Raw genomic sequence first — 17,131 nt, forward strand, 5'->3', positions numbered from 1 at the left:
TTTCTTCTTCTCAGTATATTCTTGCTCAGTTATCAAACTAAGGGGCCATTTCTGCGAGCCGAAGGCTTGAATTCAAACCAATATACAGATGTACATGTATGTCGCTTTGACATTCAATTACCAAAATTATATTGAATGACAAATGTGACAGATGTTATCCTTTCTGGTTTTTTTTTTTTTTTTTTTTTTTTTTTTTTAGAACATACAGTTAATGAAGGTTACAGATCTAGATGGCACTGGGTTGGTCTACTATATCCTGAATTACAATATATGACAGTGATACACTAATCATATACATTGTGCATTACTATTATAAATATATACATCGTATAAGTCTCACTAAAAAATAACATTCCGCGGATAACTAAAGGAATTTTAGGCAAATTACAGACACAGGATACGGTCGCAAAAAATGTTATAGAATTTTCAAAATTTTCGCAAAAATAAAAGTAGGAAAATTTTGTGGTAAATATAGGTTTTAGCAATATTAAAACATTTAATTACAAATAGTTTTACAAAATTATATAGTATGATTTTATGGGTATCACATGTCCTTAATTGAGATAGAAATTAATCAATATACATGTACTAAACAAATAACAATTCATCCTGCGCTCATCAATGTGGGGGAAATATTGCTAGCAAAATTTAATTTGGAGCTCGGTATAAATGATTTGATGATCTCTTTCATACAAGTAAAGATACAACGATTTTGTATAAGGAATTAATGCGTCCATCAATTCTTTTAAAGAAAGCAACAATTCAATTAAAGAGATCATCAATTTGATTGTGGATATGTTGAAGTGAAGATATATCTGATTATATAGTTCCTCTCTCTAAAAGAATTATTGCGTGCATCAACTGAGTTAATGATATCATTAATTCAATTGAAGAGAGCAATAATGCAATTATTGCGCACAAAAATTTAATAGAGAGCAAGGTTCTAACACCCTACCAGCATATTCGGAGTAAAACCAACAGACTCCATAAATATGCAGCACATCCCATAGACAAGCCATCACCAGATGATAAGCGGAAGGCTCAAGTAAGCTTTTTCACAATTTCAACTTCTCCAAAACCACTGGGTCATTTTCAACCAAACTTGGCACAAAGCATACTTGGGTGAAGGGGATTCAAGTTTGTTCAAATAAAGGGCCATGCCCCCTTCAAAGGGGAGATAATCACAAAAATGCAAAAATAAGGTGGGGTCATTTAAAATTCTCAAGAACCACTGGGCCCGAAGAGCTGAAATTCATATAAAAGCTTTCTGATATAGTAAATTCAAGTTTTTTAAAACTATGCCTCGTGGGGGTAGGATGGGGTCACAATAGGGGATAAAAGATTTACATGCAAATATATAGAAAAAATATTGGCCAAGGTGACTCAGGTGAGAAGTGGGGATGATATCCATATTTCAGGTGCCTATGATAATATCCAGAACAAGACTTCCTGTTTACCAGCTGTGTAGGCACTAATATCCAGAACAAGACTTCCTGTTTACAAGCTGTGTAGGCACTAATATCCAGAACAAGACTTCCTGTTTACCAGCTGTGTAGCAACAATATCCAGCACAAGACTTCCAGTTTACCAGCTGTGTAGGCACTAATATCCCAAAGACTTCCTGTTTACCAGCTGTGTAGGCAACAATATCCAGAACAAGACTTCCTGTTTACCAGCTGTGTAGGCACTAATTTTAATTACACAAATGTACACACCGATACCCATCGGATGAGTTCTGGTGTACCAGTTCAGCATCCAGATACTAGCGAATGTCTTATTTTTATCCACTTCCATATTCCCTCAAGACATTGCATGTTATTATGCATAGATTTACACCCTGAAGTTTAATGAATATTATCCAAATCATTCAATGTTAGTTGCCAGAAAAAACAAAAAAGACCATCAAATATTTTTAATGCCTTTATTTTTTCCACTTTTTTTGTGTTTTTTCTTTTCATACAAAATGATGACAAATTAAACTGTGAAATAAAACATATCAACAATAACTGAAAGTGGCACAGATCTTTACCATGCACAAAAATTATAACTTTTGAGAATCACATGAAGTCAAAGGCATTTTAAGTTTACGTAAAAATAGAATTAAGCTAAAAAGGACTCTTTAATCCCTTCCCCCGCAAGAACTGAAATGTTAATTTCAGACCTGATGTTTTTAATATAACAAACATTTATTTTTAAATTCAACTGCTGCCATAATATAAACTAAATTGCCCAGGGCATACATATTTGAATACATTGCAGGTATTGGAAATTGACTAGAGAATAAATAACCTTTAAACTGTACTAACAGAGAGATGCTTTCAGAAATATGGGCAAAAATTTTATATACCAAGAAATCTTCATCCCGTCATTTTAGCCTTTTTACAATAGATAAATTTGCACCAGTTTAAGTTCATCTATGTCATTTTGCCACTTTAAAATTTATAATTCCATTAACATTAACCTCGATTTGAATTCACAAATTGATGATAAGGCCAAAATTATCCCAGTATACAGTACATTGTGGAATTTATCGAAAGCATGAACTAAAGATATTAGAAAAAGAGGAACATTCTTTAAAAGATTTTCTTAAAATGTGAAGATATCATAAATTTGATATGGATGGTGGAGAATTTCAATTAACACAAAATCGGATTGTCAATAATTGAAACACTTCAGGACATGTACAAGTCAGTTCTCTCTTTTCATACAAAGACTTCATGTCTTTACATCAAAATTTATATTTGTTAATAACAGAGATCAAACACTCAAACATAACATGTATTCCATATTACTAACACAAGACGATACCTTTTGCCAGTGATCGAATGTATAGAATGATTTCCTTACACTCCATCTATCTCCATAAAAAAAAAAAAAAAAAAAAAAAAAAAAAAAAAAAAAAAAAAAAAGAGGGAAAATTAAAATAATGGATTTCAAGGATCGTCTTTGAATTACATAGTCATTATTCATTTTTTTGCAGTTCTGATTTAACATCATTTGACAAGATCAATCCAAATTACTATGAAAAACAAACACTGGCCAAGTAACCTCACGTGCTATCTCAAATACAATTTGTTCAACATACATACATGTAAAAACCAAGTTACAGCCTGCAAACTTTTTTAAAAATAAGTATCATACATTTTCCTATTTTGTATTTTTTTTTTACCCATGCAAGATGTAATGGGTGTCTAATGAACATACTATACAATATTATAGAACAAGAAACTTTTCAGTTGGTCCTCTCTCTAATTACATTCTAAATCCTAATAACCATGATAATTGCACAATATTCATATAATATCAATACAACAAATGTTTCATATGTACACACAAAATGTGAATAGCTGTCATTTTAACAGAGCTGGCCACACATCTGAAAGCTAAAGGGAACAAAATTTGATATTTGGAAAATAAACAATCTTGTACAAAATACCACAGAAAAAAAAATGGCATCGAGATAATTAATGGACAAATTGTGGAATAATAATGGATAAATTTTATTTTTTAAAAAAATCCCTCTTTAAAACGGGCAGCACTTCTCAGATTACTGACAGTAAGTTGGTAGGGTGGTTTTACACATACAAAAAGCACCTGTTGAATTTTACAGTATTTCATTCATGAAAAGGCACATGGAAAACAATTGACACATGATCTTTTTAGAAAATGGACTTTTTCTTTATGAAGGTCAGTGTTCAACACCTCATTCGTACACCACTTATTTAAAATGCAGCTTTAAAATAAGCTTAATACATGAATAAAACAGTTTCTAAAAAACAACACAACATGTGGCATGATTGAAATAAAAATGATATGATAAAAATTCAGTAAGTCAAGACCTTTGCATATGTTTTATTGTGCTTTATCTATAGAGATTCTCATGAATCCAACATTTTGCTTTAAAATTTCAAACAAGATGAAAAATGATCCATTGCTTATTTTATTCATTTGTATCGTGTTGATATACACTTTGATTTTTTAATCATAAACAATGCCATATTATCCCTTTTCACCAAAAAATGAGAAGGAAAATGGCATTCTAATACTCATGATAATGCAAAAATGGGGAAAATATCACATAAAACATCATTATCACATAATTTGAATGCGATGTGAATAAAGACACGGAGGAATACAATGCTACACCTTTTGATGAGTAATGTTATTCAAGTCCTACAATGAGGCCTAGATTGATAAACTGTGTTCAGATGTTGTATTCCAAAAATGAGTGTTTACAAACAAAAACATTTATGATAGGGCCATCATTAAAAATATTTTTGTTTGATGTACTCTGACCCACATTTTTCAAGGTGGGTCGGTAGGTAGGTTGTTTTTTTTTGTTTTTTGGAATGTCATGAATTTTTTTTTTATATTTTCTTTTAAAATAAAGAGAATTTTCTATTTTTCAAGGGAACCTCCAACCCCAAAATGAAATTTTAAATTGCTGAAAAAAATGATCGGTAGGAGCAAATTTGACGGGTCGGTCGGAGTACATCAAACAAATCCATTTTTATTTTTGGCCTAGAGTCCAATAATCTTATTCACATCATTTCACAACATGATGATATTTGAGACATATACTTACATGACCCATTACAGTCTTTCTGTCTTGTAATCACCATATTTTTTTTCTGATTGTGTCTCTATGCCACTTGAACTCGTTTCCTTTTTTAGGCACCATGTCACACAAACACAAACTCACACACATACATGTACAGATCTGCAGTTACACTAGAAGGGCACCATTAAATACTGCCTCCTTAGGCCTCCATGAGGGTTACCTGTGGCCTCCAGCATTTGGATATGTGTCTCTCTTATAACTGTAACCATTACCTGTACTTTTCTTTTTCTTGTTGTTACTGTTCGTCCGCGTATAAACCCGGCCACTTTCATAGCCAGTTTTGTTTTGAGCACTTCCTCCATGATATGCTTTTCGTGGTCCATTGTCATAGTGACCCGAGTTCCGAGTACTATTTCCACGGGTCTCGAAATTATTATAACCTCTGTGGCCACTGTTCAAATTTGTTTTGTTAGATCCAGCTGAATGAGTGGACGACACACTACTACAACTGGTGTCTCGACTTTTGGATGAACCTGTCCTTTGTTTAGTGTTGTTGTGTGCTCTATCTCTGCTTCGCGTGTACTCCTGAGTCACTACAGCTGGCCTTTTCTCTGCTTTCACTGGAGTTGGTGATGTTGATTTTGTCACTTCAAATTCAGTCTGTTGTTGAGGATCAGGTTCAGAATCCTACAATAAAAGGAATGTTCCTGAATATGATCTTAATATATAGTTAGAAAATTTCAAGGCATCACATGACAGGGCATTTAAAACTCAATATTGCATAAATCTATCAACAACTTTATCACTTTTATGGGCAGGAAAAAACATCAATGATTTTCATTTTGCAACAAAAGATTTGTCAATCAAATGTAGTCCAACCAAATACTACATACCGTGTCACTAGTGAGACTGGATGTGGAACTACTGGTAGCTGAGCTGCTGCTGGACTTGTACACTGAACTCGAGTCCGATTGTTCACTCTCAGGATGGGATGGCTTGGACTCAACCTCATTACACCTACAATCACAATAAAGTTAATTATACCATGACCGGCATTTTTTCTTTGATCTTTAGGAAGGTGTATATCATATATATCAAAACTGACGATATTTATGATATCACATATGCGATATATATCCAACTACTAATATCCCACTGTTTCACAAAGGAGGTAGGAGGAGCCATGTAAATGAGACAGTCAAGATTTAACATTAAATTAAGATAGAATTTACAGAACTCTTCACAGGACAAATAAAATAAATCACATTTTCTATAGTGTTGAGTAAATTGTGTTGCAAATTGAATTTTTTTTTTCTTGGATGCAAAAAATTCCAAATAAGGGACAGGGTCATTGACAAGTTCATGGAATAAATTAGTTACATGATTGACAGCTCGATGATGTATACAAAATATTGTTTCGTCATTGCACACTCAGAAGACTCCGCCTCCTCCTGTGCAATAACTCGAACAATATTTTGTATACATCTTGTGTCATCATGTAACTATTATTTATCACACAGAAGTTTTTTTTCTTCCTTGAATCAAGCAAAATAATCAATTTATTTTGTCAAGTGATTAATGTAAACCACTCAATTTGATCAGTCATATCATATATTGATTTTACATTTCACAGGGTGATAATATATAAAATATGATTTGATGTTTTTCTGCCTTCATACTAATGAGCTGCAAGTCAAAGCGGAAATACCAAAATATTTACAAATACTTAATATTTATATTATAAACAAAGGTTGAGACTAGGTCATTTTGGTGTGGACCAATAACATTCAATGGAAATTCTGTTAAAAAGTCGGAGAATGTTTTTTGAACAATGACTTAAGTATTGTATATCACAATATGTCCCCTACTGACTTCAAATCAAGTAGTTTGCAAAATATCCTGCATGAATAATTTTACATAAACAATGCAGGTATATTACAGGGATGACTGCCCAATAACCAGCCTGCCATTCACCATTCTATAAGATAGATGCACGTTGTGCAACCTGACCAAAAATGATAATAATCAATGCCAATAATTCAATTACTGTCGTAAATAATTGGTGCACTGTATGCAAATACAATGCTTTGGAGACAGTAGTGCAATGAAGAATTCAAACATAACCCTCTGAAATTCCGCTTTTAGATGGTTAAAATATGTCAGTCTTTTACTGCAAAGTTAAAAGTTTTCGCATATTCTCTGAAAAAGCAAGTGTACACAACAATGGCTTCGTACAACATTTTCCGTCACGATCATGGTCTTACTTTTGTACGATGATGAATATTAAGGTCCATAAAATCTATTTGGCTGTTTCCTAATATCTAATTCTTAACATATTGTAAGGATCACAATTTCTACAATTCTACATCTTTTGCAGCAATTTTATTGAGATCGATTAGGTAAACAAAGTAAAAATTTTGACATTGGGAATGGTATCGTTTACATGTATACAAGGAAAAAATAAACACTGGTAATTTTTAATATGTTAAAATGTTTTCTTTCTACTATTCATGAAAAAGTATGAAGAATTTGTCACCACAAAGACAAATTCTGATGTACAGTAGAACCAATGCTGATGATCCCCCTTACCTTTTGCTGTTGTCAATGTTAAGGTCTTTGTTGGATCCCTCTGATTTACTGCTATTAGCAACACTGGCATAACTTCTGCTTTTGGAATCCATCATGTTGTTTTCTGGGATTTTACGAGGGAATGTTGCTCTGATCCAGTGTCTATAATTTACTACTTCATCTGTCACTCGAACTATCCGACTTAATAAGCTGAAAAAAAAAAAAATACTAAGAGCTAATCAAAAATTAACAGTGATTCAGAAGGTCCGTCGGACATTGGGCAAATGTCCGGTAATTTTTGTTTTGGTCTGATCAATATCAGTTGTTGGCCGGACCAAGTGTCCGACGATTTTCCCCCCAATGAAATACATTAGATAAATTTTCAATTTTTAGCAGCATGTCCCAAAATTTATTCTGTTTTTTAGTCATTGCAAACAGAAAACGTGTTTACGTTTAACTCAAATATTTATCAAACTTGCAATCATCTTCAATTCCCGAGAGGGTGATAATACAATTGAGAAATATCCTGTGAAACTAAAGACGTCTTTGAAGCATTTGAATTAGGTAATAAATAACAAGTAAATAAAGCATTTAAACTGATCAAGAAGTACTTAACAACATGGGTACGTTTGACTTTACAATTTGCATTTGAGTTACGCGAATTGCTCGAGTTTAAAAAAAAACGTATTTCATAACACTGGTGTTGAACACGGGTTGGAAAAGTTTACTTCACTGATGAATCTGAAGTGAAATGCTTGGGCTGATAAAGTACGTCGCCGATGCCACTCTGGACCAGAAATTCAAATTTACATGAAAGCTTCCTGACATTTTGTTAAAATCATGGCCCCCAGGGGTAGGGTAGGGTGACAATAGGAGATCAAAGGTTAACATGGGAATATATAGGGAACATCTTTAAAAATCTTCTTCTCAAGAACCACTGGGCCAGAAAGTTCAAATTTACATGAAATACTAAGCTTCCTAATATAGTGTAAATTCAAGTTTGTCAAAACCATGGCCCCCCAAGGGTAGGGTGGGGCCACAATTGGGGATTAATTTGCAGATAAAATTCTGGTCTGATAAAATGTGATTTGGTCCAGTAATAACTCAACCATTACTGGACCAAATGTCCAGTAAGTACCAGAAGACCTTGGGAAACACTGAATTAAATGTATGAGTGTGTAGCTGGGCGAGGTTGAATGGCAGGTTTTTACTATCAATGTGTCCATATATGGTCAACAAATACCCATGAATACAACCAGATGTGTCCATGTGACAAATTTTGAGTTATCTTGAAACCTATGTGACCTATGGTCCAGGCAGACAACTTTTTCAATGGGACTGCCAAAAATCTTATTGTCATCAGTCCTGGGGTCCACCCAATTTTTCTTTCTTTCGTTCTTTGATTATTATGGGAATTCTTATTTCGCTGCGATATATTCCACACAGAGTGCTTCTGGTTTTCATATACTTAAATAGTTTTCAAATGTGATGTCTAACAGATTAAATGATTCATTAAGCCTTTTATTCACCTAAAAATATGAAGAACCCAGATAACAGGGAAAAAAAACCAAATGGGAAGGAGATGAGCTTCTGAAAAGGATAAAATGCATCGCCACGGCACATGATACGCCCGTCAGATATTTATTCATTATAAACAGACCTAAGTGCACAACACAAAATTAAGTCAACCTAATTCAGCTAGTACACCCTTAACCAACACAAAACACCCTGATGCAATGTTATTTACTAGCCGTTAAAGAGACAGATTCCCAATTTTTCTCTAAATTTTGTTTTTTACTTTAAATGATCAAAATCTACAGTCTAATATGTTTAAAAGGTTTCATAAAAAATTTAAGGTTATTTATCATCACAGAAGCTCATTATAGAGAGTCTATTATTTGTTTTAAAAACAAATATTGAGGTGTGTTATTGTTTACTAAGTTTTCAAAATAAAGGGAAATTGGTCCAGGTTTATTACATAAATCACATTTCCAGTGTACTTTAAAGGTAGAATGTGTCATTTCAAAGTTAAAATTGGGTGACCGTACAAAATTAAAATGCTGCAAAGTACAAAATTAATATTTCACTGGTTTGTTTGTAAACATAAAAAGACTTTGTTTACATAACAAAGTTTCGGCTAAAATATTAATCTTTTCCTTGCATTCAAAATTTCAAAATTTTAGTTATCAACATTAAATTGGATTTTTTAATTTTTAACATTAAAAATGGAGAGAAAAAAATTTCTTCAAAACGGAAGCGTAAACGAGTCCCTTTAACATGATAATTGGTTTTTTCTTCTTCGTAAAACCCAATCTGTTTATGAAATGGCTAACTGTTTTCAAACCTTCTCGCTCGAGGTCGCATATGACGGCACACATAATGGCACGTAAAATATCGAAGTAAATATGCATATCATAAAATTGGAAATTTATTGCTTTCAAACTCGAAAACTAAACAAAAAATTTCATTTAAATCACATTTGAAGTAGTTTTAAGCATGAAAAGAATTTTGCTGGAAAAGTTTAGAAACATACGATGTGTCCTTTAAATCAAAGGTCACAGTGACGTAACTTTAAAGTGTAATTCACCCTCTATCAAAGGTGCATCAGCTGAAAAAGTCTGACGATTCTATGTATCATATTTTTTTTAAAGTTACGAGTCAGACAAGAAGCGGGGCAGACAGATGGGGTTGCCATATTATAATACATCCTGTCTAAAGACAGACGTATAAAAAGCGACCCCAAGAACACTTTTCAGCAGCAGTGAAGAAAGGGACTGTCTTTGCTGGTTTTGAAAGACAATATGCATAACAATAATGATGTTCACACATATGTAATTCAGCAATTCGTCTCATATGATTATAAATAGTGTTGGGTCTTTTTGTGGGTACTGCTAGAAAAGTACGAGCCCTGTAAAACCTTTCTCTTGGCAAGACCTAATGCTCTGCTTGTTGGAAAAAAGTTTTCAAGAACTCTGAATCTGACCTTGTTTAATGACCCTGACTTGAAGAAATCACATAACTTTGCTCTTGCCTTTTACTTTTTCTCTGGGTGTAAAATTAGTAAATGCCATGATAAAATCTGAAAATATTATATAAACTTGGTAGTAGGAATAATTTTTCCTATTCATAGCTTCTGCAAGACTTAGGAATCTATAGAGCTTGACTGGAATTTGAAGTTGTGAAATGTATTCCATAGGGCTGTGCGGTGCACCGAAAATTTCGGTGCACCGCGATTCATACCATTCGATTCGATGCACCGATTACAAACTCCGGATTTCGGTTCGGTTTAGATTTTACTTACACCAAAACAACAAATATGGCGTCCGAGTGATGTTGAAAACATGTGGATTTTTATGCAACAGAGATTTAAATCACTACTGTGTTGAGAGTTAGCATTTTCACCATTCATATACCAACAGAATATGGTCCGTAAGATCATTGCAGTTTATCTTTACATGACATAAAGCATTTCTGTCAGTGGTGGAATGAAATCAACATCATAGGTAATGAAACAGATTTGACAGTTAATATGAGAGAAGTAAATCAATAAAGGAGAGATTTTCAAAGACTCTCAATTGATAGAATTATTGAATTTTTGCATATCAATGAAAGCAATATCATATACATTTTAGATTCATTATAGATTTGTTTAATAATCCAAAACTTATGTAGCACATTGATATAACAAATTTTGATAGACTGTAAGTGTTTTCTTTTTTCTATCAAAGTTATAAAATGTCATTATGAATAGATATGTTTACAAATGACGACATATAGTTATATAACTTGAATAAAATCAAATCAAATATGCTACTCATTAAAATTGTTAATTTTTGTGGTGTCATTAGATAAATTGGACCTAACATGAACCGAATCGAAAATAACCGAACCGTGCTGTTCTGAATCGAAACCGAACCGAATCGAGCTAACCCTGAATCGTCCCAGCCCTAGTATTCCACATATCAATAAGAACTTGTTGATATCTAAAAAATCCTTTTCATCTACATGTAAAACGACGATTGATTTGACAACACATTCAACATCCTTCAATTTTACATAAGTATCCAAAGACAGTCAACAAAACGCATGCACTTGTTCTCTTCACAAATCTATACTATTTAGATTCTTACCTATGCTTTCTTGAATACACACACTGTGGGCCTACTGAGTAACCTAAAACTATATAGGCATATTCAAAGGCCTGCTTCACCTGTATAGCACCATATGAACTTCTTCCTATGTCATTTCCTACAATAAATGTCAATTTGAATCATGTATTTCTTAGAAAAACAAACAGGGCGGTCCTACAGTTTTTAGGACTGTCCCATTAGATTGTGAATTAATCAGAATTTTTTGTTCAGATTGGGAATTTTTTAATCAACATACAACCAGGGTTGTACAGACTAATTACTATCAATGATCACTAGTCTGTAAAGTATTTCACTAGATCGCCCATCACGTCATATTTTATAAAATAACATTCATTTTTATTCAATGGTATTTAATCAATCCAAAGAACCAAAAAACAACCATACTTTATTTTGTTTTCTTCATAAGCATAGAATGACCTCGGAGAGACTCGCGTAACCACTTTTATAAACTTCATTTTTGGAAGGTCAGCATGTCATTGTCATGCAAACCCTTAACCATGCAGGTATTCGACCAATACGAGACTCTGGCAAATTTGTTAAAATCTTAACCAATTCAAGATTGATATCTGGGTCAGGGTTTGACACTAAGGCACGTCCGACTAACCGAGTCCACTAAATGATAGGTCCGGTCGGGCAAAATGTCGATTTACTAGTCCAACTGGTCATGTTTAAAAAATAAACAAATTTAAGAAACTTTACTTTAAATCATAAGATATTTTATTCTTTAAAAAAAAACTGTAAAGAGTTTGCGAGCAATTTTGAACTGCATGATGACATAATCTCTATTTTTAGTTCTAATAAGTTGCGGTCGGAAGTGATGTTCTACGACATCTACACAATGTTAATGTGTGTAAAATTATGTTTTGGTTAAATAGAATTATTGAATTCATTTTCATTTTAAAAAAACCCAGTTCATTTGAATTGAATATAAGAAAGTGTTTATCAAGTTAATGAATTACGTCATAAACGACAATTTTTCGGTGTTTACATGTGCGGGAATGTCTATATTCAAATACGAATTCTCGTCCTCAAGGAAAGCAAAAGATGTCCAAGAAAGAGAAAAAAAGGAAAACGTTGGGAAGAAACAAAGCAGGGCTTATAAAATAGAAATTAAAAAAAAATATTGAGGTAATTTTATTCTAAATGGATTAAAGACTTTCCGTGCCGGTAAGAAGGTAAGAATTTAAAGAAACTGAAAATATGTTTGAAAGCAAAAGCATCAAATTGAATGACGAGACTAAAGATTTTTTGCGACAATTAAATGCATTTTAGTTCAAACTTAACGTCTGTCATTTAAATTAAGTATTTAGATATGGAGAATCTATCAGATTTTTTCTGGAAAATTGGTCAGGGCTAGTGGATGTAAGGTCAGGTCTAGCAAAAATAATTTGAAGTAGCCCGATTGGTCTAGTGCTCAAAAAAGTTAATGTCAAACCCTGTGGGTTGAAACCTGTATTATCACTCAGGTTTCAATTACTGTTTCTTCTTTATAAAAATAAAGGTTACCATAGACTTCCACTCAATTACATTTGCTCTAGACAAATGAGAAATTTTTCCTCATTTTCCAATCAGGAAGGGTCCTTTTATCAGACTCAATTTAGAGAAATTGATGGCCCTGACAATTCACTTGACCTGAAAATCAATCTAAATCAACATAGAGTGAAGGCTAACCCATATACTCTAGATACATCTTTAATAATCAATTCTTACTACCTTTTTTTCTATATATTTCTATTACAGAAAACAGTCTTGTGCAAGACTGCCACAATACTAATAGATGTCAACAGTAAAATATCGATGGTTGATAGTTTAAAGCTAAATTTGGCTTTCACAAATATATGTTCCATTTCAAATGCCCTTTTTTGTCCCCTACATCAATTGGATCAATATATTTGTTGCTAAAATTTAACACATAAGGGCATGAAGAGTTTACATTTGATTATGATTTAAAATAAAATTCTAAAGATGGACGAACACACCAATGAATCCATGGCTGCATGAACTCAGTTGGTATTTGTGCTTGGACATACCTTTCGTCAGTGGATCTTCAATACATAACATTGAAGATCTATATCCATTCTCCATGCTTCTTTGAATTTCATCTTTTGGGACATATGACCCACCATTCTTAATTCTTATTCCCGTCTTCAAGTAGTTGTAATTCTTTCCATACAGTTCAAAAAATTCTATCAGTAGAACCCCTAGATTTGCATTTGGATCCAAAGCATCTAACCTTGGATGAAGCTGTAAAAATTAAAATGTAAATCATTTGGGAATGTCAATAAACTTTGTTCACAACCTTGATATTAATATCATAATTTTGAATTTAGTATATTGTTAATAATCTGCATTTTCCTTTCAAAACAACTAACGCTGGTTACTTTCATTTTAAACTGATTTTCTAAAATCAGTCAAACCAAAAGTGAAAGTAAAGATTCCTGTAATTGCACTATTTATACCTGTGTTAAATTGTATATCAAAGGTGTAATAAAAATAAATCTGATGTCACTAACTCCATCTTGTGTTTAAAAACTGACAATTTTGATAAATCTACTGAAAGGGCTTGGCAAAAAGTTGCTTCAGACACTAAAATTTTCTTCGTGTTTAAGATGAACACATTAGCATATATCTAAAAGATTAAATTTCTGGATCTGTCACAAAACATGCAGTATATACTAATTTATAACCCTACACTCCCTTAAAGTCTGGCTTGCAAACAACCCTATTACCTGGAAAAAGCTGACAGTCATGTAGATAAGGCTGTATGAGCTGATTCCTCCGGTAAAAACTTCATTCAGATCTCTTTGTAGAAGGAACTGTTTCAGCACCAATACCAGGTATTTCAGATTTGGGAATTCCTCCATAAATCTCTATAAACATTTTCAAAATAAGTAAAATACATACATTAACCTGACACACTATCTGTTCTACAATTGTCTTTAAAAATAAAGACAGAAAACATGTTACTTGGCATTTCACAATTGTATCAATGTTTAAGCAGGCTATCACCACCAAACTCTTTGCTACAATAATTGCTTACACTAATAAGTTGAGCACTTTCCACTGAGTTCTGTGTGTTAAAGCTAATGTCAACCTTTACATCTGTCTGGTGATCCACCATTTTTATGATTGGAACCTTTAAAAGAATAAAACATCAACATTTTGAAAAACATATCTAACTAATCTACTACAAACATTATAACTTATCAGTTTTAAAGTTTTAAAGCCTCAAAATCAAAAAAATATAGTCAATATAATACATCACAATCATAAAACTTCACTCATCACTCATAATTTGAAATTAAATTCCCCACCACCACATTAAGGTACGAGATTTACAATATTTTTTGACATTATTATATATAAATGATGTATTGGTAAATGAATTTGTAAATCTATATACTGATAGTTCATTTCATTTGTCCAAGAGGGTTTATTACACATCAATGCAAGTTTTTTGGTTTTTTTTTACTCAGATTTCCCCTTTCTTAAAAGTGATGAAAAAATTCTCCAAGCATTCTGTAGTTGTTTAAGATATAAGCAATAGTTTCACACGCATTCTCATCAAGAAATTTCTTGTGAAATTTTTCTTCGTTTCATTTTTATGCCATAAACATATATTTCAGAAAGCTTCAACGTTTATTTAGACATTTAAAAAATATCCAGGTGAATAATTTTCTATATTGATCCCATTAAAGTAAAATCAGGGGTTTCGCCAATTAGTTTTTTTGAGATGAAAACTTTTTGTTGTTGTTGCTGGTGCCTGATAGTATTGGGTAGTGGATATCTTAAAAAGTGTAAACCTATATAAATACTTACAGATGCTTTATCTAGCACTTTAACAGTTGCTGGATCTGCATAACCCTTTTCTCTCAAAGCTCTTTCCAAGGTAAACAAAGGTAGACTGTCCCATTTTCCATACACAACCAAATCAATGTCACTACAAAATACATATACAACAATTCATTCCTTACCAAAGTATACAGCAAGTACCATATGAAACTTCAGTTTTAACTTTTCATACATTGATACTTTGCAAGTATATTCTGAAACAGCTTGTATATTAAAAAGTTTCACAGCATACCTTGTTGGCAAGTACAACCCAGTTTTAAAACTTCCAAAAATTTCCACCTAAAATGCAGAGAAGTTGGAATACATTTTTATGTAAAAAAAAATCATAGCGAACAACTTGAAAGTTTAGTAACATTTTCACTTTTATATTTCTGTTTGACAATCACAAACCTTTGCCTCTGGCCAAAGATCTTTGACAACATCTTTGATTCTCTGTACAACCTCATTTCTCATGTTTGCTTCTTCTGCAGAAGGTGACATGTATTCATAAAAATTCTTAATCTCTTCATGTAATCTGAAAATATAAATAACTGAAATTCAGATCATGACATATTAACAAGTTAAATTACATTGACTACTTTGTCCTTGCTAATAGCTGGATTATAAACATTATCATGCTTCAAAATTGAAATAGAATTCAAGTTAAATTGAAAACATGTAAAAGTACTTAATGAAGTGGTTGGACATATGTTGTGTAACCTTGAAACGTTTGCTGGTGAACTTTTCAATTTGTTTCATGTCATTAAGTAGAAATACTTTTACTATGTTAGGAGGCATTTTAATCTTTAATTACTCACAAATGTTGTCTTCATTTGGATTGTGTTTTCCAAGTTATGAACATTCTTTGAGAGAGCTATGAATGACTTGTCATGCGTGGGCGTGACTGTCACTGTGTGAATAACATTTCTTTACACATCAACAAAAGGAGACTGTTAAAGAACTTACCCCATGATATCTTGGGAGTAATCCTTTCCCTGTGGAACCCAAGGTGTTAATCCACCACCTTCATTCAAAAGATGTTTGTAGGACGAATGGTTCAGACCGTACGTACTCGCCTTGTTGTCTCGTTTTCTCTTGATTTGTTGATTCTGAATGTTGTACTGTTTATTCGTAGGCGCGTGCTTCTGTTCTAAATTGTTGTTTACACTAAGAGAAATGTACTCCTGCGGTTTGTGGTCTAAATTGGGGTTCGAATTATTCAGTGACATACTATCCACGCCTATCTGGGCCTCTATGATCGTTGTCCAAATGTCATGGGCTGTTCCTAACTGTTCCGGTGGATACCAAGCTATTCTTGGATCCATTCAAACTTGTATTCGTGGAAAAATAAAAGGAAGGAATTCTTTCCCTCGTCCCAATCCTAACAATTTAACTTACATTCGGACACAGTCTGCACAAGTTTGCTGACTTCGAATCTTGTCGTCGAAGAAGCCGACATGCGCATGCGTAACAATTCATATGAAAATTTCGAGAATTTTCCATTGAAGAAAAACGTCAAATAGATATTAAGCATTTCCCCCTCAAATATAAAATAAGTAATATAATTTTTAACTTAGATGATTTCAAAACTTTTATATGACTTTAAAAAACTCATGAAGGGAACCAGGTTACATTATTTTGACTATTTAACCTTCTGAGGTCGTTTTGTAAAATAAAATTCTAAATATACAACAATTCCCGATAAGGAACTAGGTTCACGGATAACATGTGCTACTTGACAGTTCAAATGTGGGGCCCTCAAGAAGGGTTCATTCACTGACATTGCACAACATTGTGACATATCAATCAATCGATTCATCGAAAAAACCTATACGTTCAAATCTACCCATTAAAAACATGTAAAAACATAATATTATATTTTACAAGGATTCCATTAAAATTTTCAATTCAAATTTCCTGAGCCCACATGTTGATTTCTCATCAGCCAATGAATTTATTAGTTACAGAAATGTACCCCATTTAACAACGAACAGGCTTGAGTTGATGAGGTGCAACAATC

The 17,131-nt window shown here is 32.8% G+C and overlaps 1 protein-coding gene across 1 annotated transcript; it reads right to left on the bottom strand.

Moving 5' to 3' along the window:
- Positions 1–1,907: 1,907 nt before the first annotated feature.
- Positions 1,908–16,784, bottom strand: LOC125651181 (terminal nucleotidyltransferase 4B-like). Its single transcript, XM_048879767.2, has 11 exons — positions 16,078–16,784; positions 15,523–15,646; positions 15,365–15,411; positions 15,100–15,220; positions 14,321–14,416; positions 14,010–14,150; positions 13,311–13,524; positions 11,260–11,377; positions 7,151–7,339; positions 5,455–5,578; positions 1,908–5,248 (listed from the first exon to the last, which is right to left on the bottom strand). Exons 1-11 carry the CDS (start codon positions 16,434–16,436, stop codon positions 4,778–4,780), a joined length of 2,004 nt encoding a protein of 667 aa, XP_048735724.2. The 5' UTR covers positions 16,437–16,784; the 3' UTR covers positions 1,908–4,777.
- Between the last annotated feature and the right edge of the window lie 347 nt (positions 16,785–17,131).

This window comes from Ostrea edulis, chromosome 1, assembly GCF_947568905.1.
Source record: "Ostrea edulis chromosome 1, xbOstEdul1.1, whole genome shotgun sequence".
Lineage (NCBI taxonomy): Eukaryota > Metazoa > Mollusca > Bivalvia > Ostreida > Ostreidae > Ostrea > Ostrea edulis.

Bases quoted from the DNA above. Each gene is read 5' to 3' on its own strand.
- LOC125651181 (XM_048879767.2), bottom strand. From the start codon at position 16,436: ATGGATCCAAGAATAGCTTGGTATCCACCGGAACAGTTAGGAACAGCC. The intron at 14,151-14,320 runs GTAAGCAATTAT...AAATGTTTATAG, and splicing joins AAAGTGCTCAACTTATTAGT to AGATTTATGGAGGAATTCCC. The intron at 7,340-11,259 runs GTAAGAATCTAA...TTTTTTTTTCAG, and splicing joins GTGTATTCAAGAAAGCATAG to CTTATTAAGTCGGATAGTTC.